At 36.2% G+C, this 15,794-nt stretch overlaps 1 protein-coding gene across 5 annotated transcripts in view; it reads left to right on the forward strand.

The window, feature by feature from the left end:
* The window catches only part of LOC140333370 (spindle assembly abnormal protein 6 homolog), a 39,924-nt gene that overhangs the window by 10,783 nt on the left and 13,347 nt on the right, over positions 1-15,794 (forward strand). For 3 of the 5 annotated variants that reach the window (XR_011921346.1, XM_072415017.1, XM_072415018.1), the window contains exons 2-8: positions 5,775-5,835; positions 6,908-6,987; positions 8,432-8,536; positions 11,456-11,627; positions 12,317-12,394; positions 12,489-12,608; positions 14,488-14,679. Coding sequence is in view for 4 of the 5 variants with exons in the window: in XM_072415017.1 (XP_072271118.1) it covers positions 5,775-5,835; positions 6,908-6,987; positions 8,432-8,536; positions 11,456-11,627; positions 12,317-12,394; positions 12,489-12,608; positions 14,488-14,679 (808 nt within the window). In the remaining variant the exon portion in view is untranslated. Of the gene's footprint in view, positions 1-5,774; positions 5,836-6,907; positions 6,988-8,431; positions 8,537-11,455; positions 11,628-12,316; positions 12,395-12,488; positions 12,609-14,487; positions 14,680-15,794 lie in introns of those variants that run through there. The other 2 variants (XM_072415019.1, XM_072415020.1) reach the window with 2 other exon arrangements.

Raw genomic sequence — 15,794 nt, forward strand, 5'->3', positions numbered from 1 at the left:
TTCCCGCCCGGCCACGCCCCCCGACGGAGAAGTGCCCCGCCATCGCAGCGGCATCCTGCGATCGCCGCTGGACCGCGGGGATCAGGTAAGGGGGACCCCCAAAGGTACCCCGAGTGTGACTCGGGATTACCGCTTTTTGCAATTTTTCCGGCCCGAGTCACACTCGGGAACACCCCTTAGGGGGTTAATATAGATAAATGTAAAATGATGCACTTGGGTGCTAACAACATGCATGCTTCATACTGTCTAGGGGGAATACATCTTCATACTGTCTGGGGGTTTTGGGAAGATCATAGACTTAATAACAGCATGCAATGCTAAGCTGCAATATCTCAAACTAGCAAAGTACTTTCTTGTATTAAAAGAGGAATAGACTGCAGAAATAGAGACATAATCCTACCTCTTTACAAAGCATTGGTCAGACCACATCTGGAATATGCAGTCCAGTTTTGGGCACCAGCTCACAAAAAGAACATTGTTGAATTGGAGAGAGTGCAGAGAAGGACAACTAAATTAATAAAATGAATGGAGGAGCTCAGCTATGAGGAGAGATTAGCTGAACTGAATCTATTCTCCCTTGAAAAGAGACGTTTAAGGGGGGATATGATCACCCTTTATAAATTCATAAATGGTCCATATAGAAAACTCTTCCCCATTATTCACTTTAAGATCATTACAAAGAACAAGAGGGCGCTCTTTGTGTCTGGGGGAAAATAAGTTTAAGCTCCTGATAAAGAAGGGTTTCTTCACTGTAAGGTCTGTGAAAATGTGGAATCGGCTCCCTCAGGAGGTAGTTACATCAACTACTAGAGCTTGCTTAAGAAAAAGCTGGATGCTTTGCTGGAAGCAAAGAATATAACTGGGTATTAAGGCTTTAAAGTAAAAATAACAGTGATAGTTGATCCGGAAACATCCGATTGCCTCATGGAATCAGGAAGGAATTTTCTCACTGGACTCGCATTCCCCTGGACCAACTTTTTCTTTTACAGTCTTATATCTGGCATATGTTTACCAATTTCCCTAATGGTTCAACTTGAAGGACTTATGTCTTTTTTCAACCTAACCTACTATGTAAACTACCTATTGAGTGTTGAGAACTACAGAAATCCTTCGCTCTCTGTAATTGTAAAGTTTGGGCAACAGAAAATAGGCTAAGGATCCCATCATTTTTGTGTATGCTGTTTTCTATTTTTGAAAAGTACATATCCTATTGTGGTATATTTGAAATATTCTGACTTTTTTAGGTACAGAATTAACAATGATGGGTGCCAATTTTGTAAATGTTAGTTCTAATAATGGAAATTCCTGAGTTCTCTTTTCATGGAGGGGATACCAACAAATTTGTCCACATCTGTATTATCGCTTAGGTACCAAGTAGTGATTAAGTTCTTGTTACGTCAATGCCGGCGTAATGAAAATATCAAACATGCTATGGTCCATAAGCTGTACACAAGTTTTGCATGTGAAGTGGTTAAACTACAGCCACACTAATATATCTACTTACTGTATGGGAAATAAACTAGATTATGTTTCTTGTAACGTGTATACATTTTAAATCATGATGGTTATGTGGTTAACATTTTCAGCATTTGAAAATGGAAAATGTGATAAATGAAGGTAAAGTTCCCCTGGAATAATGATTTTTCCAATCGTTTCCCTTACATTTGTGTAAATTACAAATTGCAAGAAATGATGATGTGGATGTATATTTGACCTTAGCACCTTTTAGAAAATTGCCAGAGAAATGGTTATGCATTCTTTCAACTTGTTCAGCTTGTTAGTTGACCCGTCAATAAAAAGTTCATTGTTCTTTTTGTTTGCTGAGGCATTCAGTTGGATTTACACTTTTGAGAACAGAAATTGCAGACATTGTTGTCAGGTTAAAGTGAATAAGTACACATTTAGCCTACCCATAGACATAAGATGGCAGTCTGAATAAGTAGTTTTAAATTGATTGTTAATCTATGAAAGATCTTTCATAGCTGAGCATACTTGAGAAATTTGTTGACTTGTTATTATTTTTAGCTGCTTTTTAGAGAAATTTTGTAGACCTGTTTTTTTTTTTGTATGGTTAAGGGATACTTAAAAAGTATATGTACTTATTTTATTCCTTTAGCAGCTAAGCTTTTCTTAATCTATCCAATATTCTGTATACGTAAATATTGGAATGTTTGGTACAGAAACATACAGTTAGGTCCATAAATATTTTGACAGACAACCTTTTTTCTAATTTTGGTTCTGTACATTACCACAATTAGTTTTAAATGAAACAACTCAGATGCAGTTGAACTGCAGACTCTCAGCTTTAATTCAGTGGGTTGAACAAAAAGATTGCATAAAAATGTGAGGAACTAACGCTTTTATTTTTTTTTTTTTACACAATCACTTCATTTCAGGGGCTCAAAAGTAATTGGACAATTGACTCAAAGGTTTTTTATGGGCTGGTGTGGACAATTCCTTTGTTATGTCATTGCTAGTATGTGGAATATTTTGCTGTGAACAGACAACATGGGGTCAAAGGAGCTCTCCATGCAGGTGAAACAAGCCATCCTTAAGCTGCAAAAACAGGAAACAACCCATCCGAGAAATTGCTACAATATTAGGAGTGGCAAAATCTACAGTTTGGTACACCATGTAAAAGAAACAAAGCAATGGTGAACTCAGCAACGCCAAAAGACATGGAGGTCCACGGAAGACAACAGTGGTGGATGATCGCAGAATGATTTCCCTGGTGAGGAGAAACCCCTTCACAACAGCCAACCAAGTGAACAACACTCTCCAGGAAGTAGGCGTATCAATATCGAGATCTACTATAAAGAGAAGACTGCATGAAAGTAAATACAGAGGGTGCACTGCAAGGTGCATGTCACTCATAAGCCTCAAGAATGGAAAGGCTAGGTTGGACTTTGCTCAAAAACATCTAAAAAAGCCAGCACAGTTCTGGGAAAAACATTCTTTGGACAGATAAAACCAGGATCAACCTTTACCAGAATGATGGCAAGAAAAAAGTATGAAGAAGGGATGGAACAGCTCATGATCCAAAGCATACCACATCATCTGTAAAACATGGCGGAGGCAGAGTGATGGCTTGGGCGTGCATGGCTGCCAGTGACACTGGGACACTAGTGTTTATCCATGATGTGACACAGGACAAAAGCAGCCAAATGAATTCTGAGGTGTTCAGAGACTTACTGTCTGCTCAAATCCAGCTAAATGCAGTCAAAGTGATTGGGAGGCATTTCATAATACAGATGGACAATGACCCAAAACATACAGCCAAAGCAACCCAGGAGTTTATTAAAGCAAAGAAGTGGAATATTCTTAAATGACGAAGTCAGTCACCTGATCTGAACCCAACTGAGCATCAATTTCACTTGTTGAAGACCAAACTTCAGACAGGCCCACAAACAAACCGAAAGGTGCTGCATTAAAGGCCTGGCAGAGCATTAAAAAGGAGAAAACCCAGCATCTGGTGACGTCCATGAGTTCGAGACTACAGGCTGTCATTGCCAGCAAGGGGGTTTTCAACCAAGTATTGGATAACAACTGGTTAACATTTTATTTTCAGCTTTTTAATTTGCCCAATTACTTTTGAGCCCCTGAAATGAAGTGATTGTGTTAAAAAAAAGGCTTTAGTTCCTCACATGTTTATGCAATCTTTTTGTTCAACCCACTGAATTAAAGCTGAAAGTCTGCAATTCAACTGCATCTGAGTTGTTTCATTTAAAATTAAATGTGGTAATGTACAGAACCAAAATTAAAAAAAAAAAAAACCTTGTCTCTGTCCAAAAATTTATGGACCTAACTGTAGGTACTTCATATTTATGTTTTATTAGCTTAGGACCTATTAGGATAAGGTTGATCATGTGTGAGTCTTTGCTTAAACTTGTTGTCACCAATCTCTTAGCATGTTTGGGCCCATTTCATGTACTGCTCATGTGTGGTCATGATGTTTAATAATCAGTATTGTTTCTACCACAAGGCATTTGTAGCGATGTGCAGAGGTGGGTGGCTACATCCTTCACCCTCTAGAGATAGGGAAACCTGGTGTAACCATCTTCCAACAGCATGTGTCTTATACAAATTTCACAAAGGTTGTTTCCTTCAAACAAGTGCAGGAGGTGTTTAATATACAGGGCAGTTTTTATTGTATGTATTTTCAGTGCCTATGTTCAGTGCCATGTTAAAGAAATTATAATAGGTAGCACTGTGACTACTGTATCTAGCCGAAACATTTGTGTATGTGTTTTCCCTGTTCTGGAGAATTACCGTCTCTGATGGTACTGTTGTCCGGGATTACAGACCAAAAAATTTAGAATTGTCTGCAATGTTGTCATTATCTCTGGAACAATAGGTGAGGGAAAATCTTCCATTGAGTACAATTTTCCCTTCCCTGCTGTCAGTAACAGGAAGTGAAAGGAAATCTTCTAAATGGGACACAGACAGCAAATATTACAATCCTGGCAGGATTACACTGGCAACTAAATGTCAGATTAAAACTTTGTTATGTAAAATATAAAATTCTGGGATTCAGGGTGATATACTGTACATCCATTGTATCCACATATTTAATTTTGCATTAAGACAGTGAAGAGACAACCTAAATATAATTATCTGTTCTATTATGGTTGACATGATTATGTGTGATGTCCAGAAAAAAAATGCAGCAATAGATAAATGTTCAACTAATTTAGGTAACTTTTTATTTAAGTAAAACTCCAGCCAAATACATACACAGTAATACAGATATAGATCTATTAGCTGATAGCAAAACTAAATTCCAAACCACTGTTTTGTGATTTCCTGTGCTTTTCCACACTACAAAGACCTGCCTGGAAGATAAGTCTGCTACTCACTAAGTCCTGATCCTTTCCCTTGTAAATTGACAAAAACCATGCAGGGCTGACCTAGGAAGTTGTGTTTCTGAGCCAGGTGATAGAAGTATCATAGGCCAGTAAGATTAAAGGGTAGCTAGGAGGACTATCCGGGGGTAAAGTTGAACTTATTCTCAGCTGCGTTCCTTTTTAGATCAGTCATAGTTTACAAATACAAGATTTTTTTTTTTTTTTTTTTTAAAGAAAGAACAAGCTTGCCAATTTCTCTTTGGTAATGTTGTTTTGTTTTTGCATTACAACATTTTTAAAAATTTTGATGTGGCTTGAATACCAGGAAATCTTTTATTTTTTTGTAGGTAGTTAATGTCTGTGCTAATGTCTGTGCTAATGTATTCATAATACATGCTGACTTGTAGAAACAGTCATTGTAAAGATCTAAGCATTTAACTGCAAGATACGATTAGGATAAAAGAAATGTATTTCAGCTGTGTTTTTCATTTGCAAGAATGACTTTGGCGTTTGTAACCCTCTCTATATGTCTGGATAAAACGTATTGCTATTGCAATAATTAAGTCTCCCCTTCTTGTATGATATTGTTATGTTGCAAACATTGAGTATTGAAGAATCTCTGTGGCAAACAGACTCCACTGTTTCCTTTCCCAGGCCCAGGCATCACCCATGCTAATGGCACCAGCCAGGGAAGGTTTGTATAATGTACAAAGCCATTGTTGGCAGATGAACAGCGTAGGTAGTCTAATTTATTTAAAACTTTATATGTGTGTATATCTATCTATCTATCTATCTATCTATCTATCTATATATCTAATCGTGTTGATGTGAAATATTTTTTTTCTAAAATATTTATTTGCCTGGAAGTGAGTTTTACCGTCTGTTTTTACCTCTTTCCTAATTTAAACTAACACAGAAATCTTCCTACAGACGTACCAGTGTTAGGCTGACCGTTGAAACACATTCATCGACAAACCCTGTACATAAGAAGGTAAGTTTACCATTATTGTTTAGGAAAATTTTGATGACCAGTTAGAGTGAGAGATGTCCCATTTTTAACATTAAATTTGAAAACCTTAAAGCAGATCTGTACTAGCAGAAAACTAAACCAAAAGTTTCATTGCCTACAGACATCCCTTTTTAAAATCGTGCTAGAGCTTGCAGAAGATTTGGTGAAAAATACCTACTTCAGCTAGGCAGAGACACTTCTTCGTTGACTTGACATTGCTCAGGCAGTTTTTCCCGCCCCAGCCCTTTATAGCAATGTGCACCGCCCAGCACTTTTCAGTAACCACAGGGCTGTTTTTTGGATGGCTACTAAAAAGTTGAGTCCCAATACAGGGTCATTGGACAGTTGGGGCTTATTACAATGATGATGGAAAATGGGACCTACTAAGAGGGTGGGCATTAGAAAAATAGAAGAAAGTATTGGGGAATGATAGAACATTAACAGAAATATGGGAGTTACTGTATTCCAATGTCAGCAACAACTGGGAACACTAAATTTTTCATGTGTTGCCCCGCCCACTTTTTGACCACCCACCTACAGCCTCTTTCCACCCAGCTTAAAAATATTTCTGGGGACAACACTGTCAGGGCTAGCAGTTGGCAGGGTGGTGGTTGGGGCAAACATCCATTCAATATTTCAAAAATTCAGAGTTTTGTGCTGAACATACTGGTTGCAAATTATTAAATAAGGGATACCGAAAGTGTATTTTATCATCCTGTAATTGTGATCCCAACTGATGATTGGTTGTAGAGCTGTGAGCTGACATCTGGATCTCTAGATTAGGAAAAACTGTAGGAACAATACAAATGTGTGAATATTTTACTGATTGGAAAATCATTAATTAGCAAAGTTTTTTGTGTGGCTTTATATTTAAAGGTTATATATTTTTACCCAGGATGAAAAATATCTATATCCATTGAGTGTCGCCAAAAAACAAAATTAACCCCTCTCCTCCCCTCCTCCCAAGAACCCCATGCTGCTGTTGGCCCCGAAAAGACAAAATGGGTGATTTGAATAAAATGCAGTTTTTTATTTATCTGTGTTCTGCTTTTAGGATTTAATTGTTCGCCTATCAGATGACACAGATCCATTTTTTCTATACAATCTTACTTTAGGAGAAGATGACTTTCTAAGGTAAATTCTACGTTTGAATTCTTTAGCTAAAGCATTTCAAAATAAACAAAAATATACCACATCATTAGTAATGGATATCTAATTTAATTGAATGCCATCTCTCAAAAAAAAGTCTTTAGTGCAAAATCCCCTTAATGCAATAACTACTAAAAATTCTTCAGAGATATTTAAGAGCGCTGAGTTAATATTTTATCCATAAATAACAACATCTAATAATCTAAATAGTTTGGCTTTCTGAAAAGATTCAAGATGTAATAAATTGATGCTTTAGAGTCCATTCAGAGCTGACTGGATTCCCTATGTACTCCCTCTTCTCTCTCTCTCTCTCTCTCTCTCTCTCTCTCTCTCTCTCTCTCTGTCTCTGTCTCTGTCTCTGTTTCTTCTCTTTTCTCTTTCCAATCACTAAGTGTATTTTTGAAATGTGAAATTCTGCAGATTTCCCCTGGGGTTTATTTTTGCCTAGTAGAAAGTTAGAAACACCAGTGTTTGTCAGAAAAGCCTAGTAAATGCAAAACAAAAAAGTGCTTAGGAATCCTTATTCATCCTGTATAGATAAATTGTAGAATAATATTGCTTTTTAATGCAATATAAAAAATGTTTTTCCATATATTTTGTTTTGAAATACACAGTAAAATTTCTGTACTTTTATATAAAAAGAAAGTAAAAAAAAAATACTTGGCAAAAGAAATATCAACAAGTTTTTTTTTTCTATTTTTCTACCTTTCTCTGATACCAGACAAAGGAGATGTTTGATTATTTGGTTTGACTGCAAGAAATCATTATAAACATAAAGGTGTCCTTAAGTTCTACTAACGATCTCCCAATTTTTATTTAGCTGTAAAGTTTTACATGTTTCAGCATAGATTTAATTATCTCAAAATAGCCCAAACATCCGAAAATAAGCATCTACATGTATAAGGAAAACATCAGCATACAGCATACATTGCCAGAGCTTTCCTGCACTAAATAATTCAGGAAAGACTTAAATAGTATGATTGAGAGGTCCCAATGCTGAAGAAAAGATCAATGGAGATGCAGGAGAACGCTGACCAGTTTCTCTACATGGACAAAACATTTCAATGTCCCTGTTATTTTCTTCTAACATTCTATTGTGTACCATTACGATTTTAGACAGTTATGATTTACCAGTTTGTTTCACAAACACAAGGTTCTTGATAACCCCTTCCAGATGTATTACCTAACTGATCTCCATTTCTCCAAAATCTTCCATTTTCTACTTCCTACATATTTATAAAACGCTTTTAGTCATTAATATTCCTTTTTGCACAGTTAGTTTCATAGCAACATATAGATTTGATATTTTAACATTGGTCACGTTATGTAGTTTTATGTCTTGTGTTTTTTATATGTTTTTTTTATTCTTTACTAGATCACACATTTTACATGATATCTCTCTCTCTCTTTTTCTTTTTTTCCCCCCAAGTTTAAAAAACCAGCAAGGATTATTAGTGGAATTTTCTGCATTTCCACAGAGGTTCATTGACCTTTTGGAGCAATGTATATTGGAGCAAGACAAACCTGTGCCTAGGTATAAACATATATTATTTTGTCCTGTTTTTTAAAGCATTTTGTCATATTTATTTGAAATGTTTGTTATGTGCAGATGCAGTGAAGAAGCTCTCTGTAAATTCTCATAATAAACAGCTGGATCTTATATGTGGCTTCAGTTATTTGAACTGGTCAGAAAAATTACCATAAAGCACAACTAAATCAAAACATCCAATTTTTTTCATCCCTAGTCCCTAACAAGCAGGTAACCCATGGCTTAAACAACATTTCTTATGGTGCCCACTTTAGGACTGTGCATCTAGCAAGCTGGAAACTGGTTTGGCAGTAATTAAGCTAGGATAGTCTTGGGCATACACTTAAGCAAATAACATGTGGGTATAAAATTGGCCATCAGTAGATAGTGATAGTACGAGAATCTGACATTTGTGTTTTGGCTGCAAAGGTATGCATTACCTCTATTCAAGAACAATGCTATGCTATGTGCAATAAAATTGGCTTCAGCTTAAAGCTTACTTTAGTTTTAGGTTAAATCACTAAATATTTTTTTTTATTTTGTGGGAATTCCCATATGGAAATCTAACAGCTGTAACAGAAGGGGTCAACATCTTCCATCAATAACAGCTGCATCTTGAAATTGTTACAAAGATTCGTCTGGCATACCCTTAACTCCATGGACTATGGAAACAAAAAGTCTAGGAAACTATTGCACAGACAGAAACTGCTGCACTGCTTCATGCAAGTCAAAGCTGATAAATAGATATATTAGACAATAAACCACAAAAAGAAATTTAATTAGAACATGTTTATTTCTCAATGTATGTAAATTGTGTTTAAGGTCAAGTTCAGATTTAGCTTCAGTTTTAACAGCTTACCAAACGAGTTAATTGAACCAAAGATTATAGGAAATCTTCCAAAAAGAACACCTGTGGTGCCCTGGGAACGATGGTCTTAAAGATTGAATCAACCTAACTTTACAGAATTTCCACTAACTTCCTGTTTTTTTTTCTAAGACAAGAAGTTAGTGAGTTTTTCTGTTGTACACAAGCAGCAGCAAAAATTTCAGTCACAAGATAAAGAGCAATAACTATCATGCTGAGCTTTGGTGTGTAAATGTTCTGATAATGACAATAGTTGTAGTATTTAGCTTTGCATTTTTCGTCATGAATTGCAGTCCACAATTTATTTTTACAGAAAATATGAGGTTTAGATTGTGTGACGTAATACTGTCAATATTTGTTATTTGAAAAATAAGGCGCTTAAAGCCTTCTTTAGAGTACAAGACTTTATTGTGTTGTTTAGCTCATTTTATTGATCTCTTAGAAGATTGCAAGCGTACTTGTTTCCGCCCTGGGTCATCACTCTTTAAAAGATAACGCTTACAATGGTTAACACCTTAGGACAAAATTCTGTATATGGTTGAATGAGAAATGACACTTGGCATGTGCTTATCATCAGTATTAAACAGCACATCTTCTTATGTGGGGGAAAACTCCCTACCCTCCCATAAGTTTACTGAGGAGCTTTTTTCTTTCCCCTAGCTTTCTCTATTCCTTTGGTAGTAAAGAGATTGTTGATGTTTTTTTTTTTTTTTCTTAAGAACTTGCAGTGGAGTGTTTGTGAGTGATAAAAGTTTAGACACTGTGTTTATTTGAAGGCATATACAGATTGATTGCTTTGCTGAGGAACATTCATGCTGTGCTAAGCACTGGATTATGCCCTCCACATGCTGGTTTTGTCACAAAAAATTATGTTAGCAGTACTAGACAGGAATTTTTAGTACATGTACTTTCAATAAAAGAAATGCGTTACCTTTATGGGCGTTTCTCTGACATACATAGTGTGTGCGTGTGTTTGAGAGAGAGAGATTGGAGAGATAGAATGATTACAATCAGTACTAATTGTGCTGCCTATTTAAAAGAAAAAAATAAATGTTGACCTTTATTGTTGGCTGTGCATCTAAAAAAAAAAAACAAACAAAAACAATTCCCATAAAAGGGAAGGAGGGGTAGTCTGGACAATTTAAGGTCAAGCGCTGAATAATGCTCAACAAAGTCTCCCAAAATTGTATCGCAGAATCTGCTGGTTACTATATTAGTGTATAATAAGTGTATCTGCATAACAAAACAGATTGCACCAATAAAGAAAACTTTTGCTACCCAAAAAAATATTTGATTTAGGCTACAGTTTGTTTTGTGACAGATAGGCAGCAAAATAAAGTGTTTGGAAATAGGAAAAAAAATGTAGAGTTCCGGACCGGCCTAGTCAAAGCACCTATTTCTGTCCTATTGAAATGCTATTGGGAATCTAAAACTTGACAGTTCATAGAAGGAAACATGTAAACCAATTGAACCTGACAGATTTCTGCATGGAGGAATAGTCAAAAATGTCACTTTGGCTTTGTGTTATACACTGATGGAAAGTTAAGCAAACTGCCTAATAGATATAACTAATAAACCCCCGATTCTCAAAAGAATCGTAAATCCAAGAATGGCAATGACTTGCAATCATGGAAGGTGGAGCGTCCTGGGAAAGTTTTTATTCAATTAAATAAATATATTTGTAACGACAATGGCACTGTGGAGTGGAGTAGAGCACACTGACTGAAAATGTCACCTGCTGTTTTGTTTTGGCATGTTTACATTTACATGGGCATTATAGTGTTATAGGTTTTAGGTTAGTGACCAACATTTTTGGCTGAATAAGTGTCACTGGAAATTTGGAAGTAACTTTTAAGACTACCTCAACAATGATATTGAGGTCACACAGACTTCATAACTTGGTTCAGTCAGGCTTTTTGTCTTTTCCTAAACCACGGCTGTGGTATCCATTATCTCCAGCGTTTAAAAAACATTTGTTCGACGTGTAAAAATTGAGCTTCAGCAAATGGCGATGCAATTATATTAAGTGGTGTATATGAATTTTAATTATTTTTTTACAGGTTTTTACTCCAGTTGCTGACCTCTTCAAATGGATTGGACTGTATGAGTGCAAGCCTGAATATAATTGAAACAAATCCATTCAAGCACCTTGTCCATCTTTCCTTAAAACTTTTGGAAGGCAATGACAGTGATGTAAAGAAGTATCTTGCTAACTGCATTAAGAGCTTAAAGGTTTGTCTGGCCATGTATTTTTGAATATTAGTTAATTCTGGAGTTGGCAATAAACTTTTGTCACATAATATCCTTTGTTCCACAAAGTGTTAGATTAGGTGTTTGTCCATGCAGAACACTTTGTTCCCAAATCTATCAGCCCCACTGCCTGTGGTCTTTTTTTGGGGGTCTTTTTTTTTTGGTGTATTTTTTTAGTATGTTTTTTTTTTTTTGAGAAAATCATACTAGGTACACACAAGCCAAACTCAGATTGAACAAATTATCAACCAACCGGAAATGACCTTGGTTTAGGACATCAGTAAAAACAGATTGACACAAGCTGGCCTTTTTTTCTTCCCAAGTAAAACTATAATAGACTTTAATGCAATGCCTATGTAATGCAAGGGTGCTAGGAGATTTCCTCAACTGTATATGGTTTATTAACCATTTATGTAATGCTGCTAATGCATTGGAGTGAATTCTGAGACTGAAGACACAAGGAATACATACCTCTACAGAATGGTGGTTGAACAATACCCATTTGCATGTTGTCCCTGCATGTAAACAAAATCATTTGTATCAATGACAGCCCCAAAATAGTGAACTAATAACATTTTTTCTTTGATAAACAGTGATATTTTTTCTTCCTTGATTTCTTATCAATGTGAATTATATCTACAATAACTAAAAATTATTTTTTTCACTTTTAGTCGGAAAACTATGTTTTAAAAGGCACATTACAGAAATCTGAAGAGGAACTTTCTCAAAAACTTTCTGTAACACAACAGGTAAGATGTCTTGTAATACCATACTTACAGGTTCAAGTAAAAGTCTTTTTTTTTTCTTAATGTTTTGCAAGAATCTTAATGTTTTTGTTTACAGGCCCTGGCAGAGAAATGCAAGGAGCTGGATAAGTTGAGGAATGAATGGACTTTACAGACCTCTTTATTAACAAGCAGGCAAGCTCAGGAAATTGCAGCAGAGAAGGAGAAGTTGTCACAGGTTGGATAAAGTTTATCTCTATATATAAAACTGGATGTATGTGTGTATGTTCTGCCATCATTCGAAAACGCATGGAGACATTTCCACCAAACTTGCCATACATGAGCCATACATGAGTGAGTGCACCTAGTCATCTTTATACAGCACTGTGTTATATGTCAGAGCTATATTTAGATGTATGTATGTATGTGTGTATGTCATCACTAGGAAATTCATAGAGACATTTCAACCAAACTTGCTATGTTCCACTATCACTCAATCAAGACATCAAGACATTTAAACCAAACCTGCTAGACATATGACTCAGACTCATGTGAGTGCACCGCTGATCTTTGTACAGTGCTGTGCTATATGTCAGAGCTATATTTGGATGTATGTTTTATGTATCTGTATATAGATCTGTGTATGTGATCACCAGGAAACGCATGAAGATATTTCAACAAAACATGCTATCTTCCATTATCACTCGGAAACGCATTGAGACATTTAATCCAAACTATAACATATAGACATATGTGTATATATATACAGGGTTCTCCCCAGGCCCTTTTAGCTGGGTGCACCACCCGGCACTTTTCAGCACCCACCCGGCTGTTTTTGGGTGGTTACTAAAGAGTTTGGTCACAATACAGGGGCTGCCACCCACCTACAATTTCTTCTCACCCGGCTTAAAAAATTTTAGTTGAGCACTGATATATATATATATATATATATATATATATATATATATATATATATATGTGTGTGTGTGTGTATGTATGTGTATTGTGACACCAAGGCAGGATTGGAGGTGGAAGGGAGATATATTTACCCAGGATTCCTCTTTTATGTGAGGTATATTTGACCAAGATTCCTCTCCTGTGTGAAGTAGCAGGTGGAAGACTCACCTGTAAGATAATTAATGAAGAAACACTGAGGGTGGTTATATAACACAGAGCCAGGAGCTCAGTCAGGAGCCTAACATGGAGAGACACAGACAGGGGTCTGTGCAGGCTCAGCTTAACTTGGAAAGACACAGGCAGGGGTCTGTGCGGGCTCAGCTTGGCTTGGAGAGACACGGACAGGGGTTTGTGTCAGTGCAGCTTGCCTTGGAGAGACACAGACAGGGATTTGTGTCAGTGCAGCTCTATTTGGAGAAAGCTCTGTTTGGAGACACAGTCTGGTGGACTGTGTGAATGAACTCAAACCTGAGTAAAAGGTTGCTGAAAGCTTGGTTTTGAGCTGACAGGGAGAAGCCCTCCAGCTGATAGACAGGCATGTTTGATGTATAGTAAGTGCCGGACAGGCAAGGTTTTCTTTTTCTGTTTTGTTATTTTATATACCTTCAATAAACCTGGCTGCAAGCCAGCTTAACACTTATATCTCGGTGTGTGATATGAGTTGGATGAACCAGACAAGTGTCCTTTGACCCCAGCAAATGCGATCCGGAGCTTAACCCCTCACAGTATATGTATGTATGTATGTGTGTGTATATATATGTGTATATATATATATATATATATATATATATATATATATATAAAAATATTGTTTATTTTTATTTATTTTACAAAGATTGCAAGTTCCAAGAATAGTCATTTCTCTTCAGGGTTGCAAGCTATACCACTTGCTTTGACATGCTTTGTCATGTTGTCTCTAGTAGCTCTTTGTAATATGAAAATCAAAGTCTACATCACATCACATTTACTAGTGGCAATACCACATTGTGCTGTACTTGAAAACTTAATTGTCGTATTATTAATCCTTTGTTGTTTTTAATAGTATATTCTAAAATCCTAATAAAAGTTAAAATCTTAATAATAATAAAAAATAGATGAACAGTTTTACTTATAATTTCCTGATGTAATGAGTACTAACCGACCATCTGTTTTACACTTAGCTTCAAGCTCAGTACCAGTTTCAACATGAACAGCAAAAGAAAGAGCTTGAATCCTCTAACAACCGGACAATACAACATTTAGAAGGCAGAGTATGTGAATTGGAAGCAATCAATAAAGATTTGACAGAGAGGAAATACAAGTCAGAATCATGCATACGGGAACTTAAAGGGAAGCTTTCTGCAATGGAAGAGGTATGAAGAAATGTGTAATGATACTGATTTTTTTTTTTGTATTGCTTATAAACAAGCTGTTGGATCTCATACTGAATATCTGCAAAGATACAATCCTGACCGCAGTGGCGAATGTAGAATCAGTGATGGCATGTATTGGAACCCAGGAGGAGCGTTACTTTCTTGGCACATTCTCCTCTCCATACCCGATGGGTTGCTTTGCCAACTGTGACAGAAGGAGAAGCAAAAATATGGCAATGGGTCCATAAAATTATCTGGAAGGTATTGGATGTGTTTCCATACTACGGCAAGTGTTGAAGTTTACCCTGATCGGAAGAGCCCCAGTATTCTGGGTGTATTTATGGTGAATTGATATTGAGCATAGAGTGAGAGAGGGTTAGACCTTTGTAAAAATGTTATTACTGTCGGTTTACCCATTGGAGAGATTTACCCTTCTTTTTGTACCCAATTGGAATTTTCTCCCCTCTGTTGTACCAATGTCATCAAGAAATAAGTAAGGGGGACAATTTGCTATCCCTAGATAAAAAGGTTAGAGGAAATAATGCATGTGGACATAGGAGACAATACTCTTAACTTATTGTTTCGTCTCTGGGACAGGAAGTGGCGTTTCCCAAGTGTACATTTTAGCTATACATGCATTTCAACTTTTGAAACAGTCTTATGAATCCTTCTGAATGGCTCCTCTTACTACTCTATTCTCTAGACTATATAAAGCTAGCTGTTAGTTATTCTTTGTGCAAAAACCTGTGCAAGAATTTGTGACTTTAATTTTTTTTTAATACAGAATACTGTGAAATCAATCAATGCAATAAATTTAACAGATACTGTTAAATCAAAATCATAATTTCATATGATGTCATATTCATGTAGGTGACTAGCCAAGTAAAGGGAAAAACATGTCATATAATATTAATCATACTTGACAGATTTAATACTCTTGGAGTTGGAGACTGCCCAGAATGCAGGAGCAACTATTCATGAGTTGTATTTGCATATGGTTTTCATTCTCTATTTCTGTATGTATGACCATATTTAAATGTATAGACTTGTATATATACTATTGTAACACATCACATCCACTGGACGTCATCTCATTTCTGAATAAACCAGAAAAG

This window comes from Pyxicephalus adspersus, chromosome 6 (genome assembly GCF_032062135.1).
Source record: "Pyxicephalus adspersus chromosome 6, UCB_Pads_2.0, whole genome shotgun sequence".
NCBI classification, from domain to species: domain Eukaryota; kingdom Metazoa; phylum Chordata; class Amphibia; order Anura; family Pyxicephalidae; genus Pyxicephalus; species Pyxicephalus adspersus.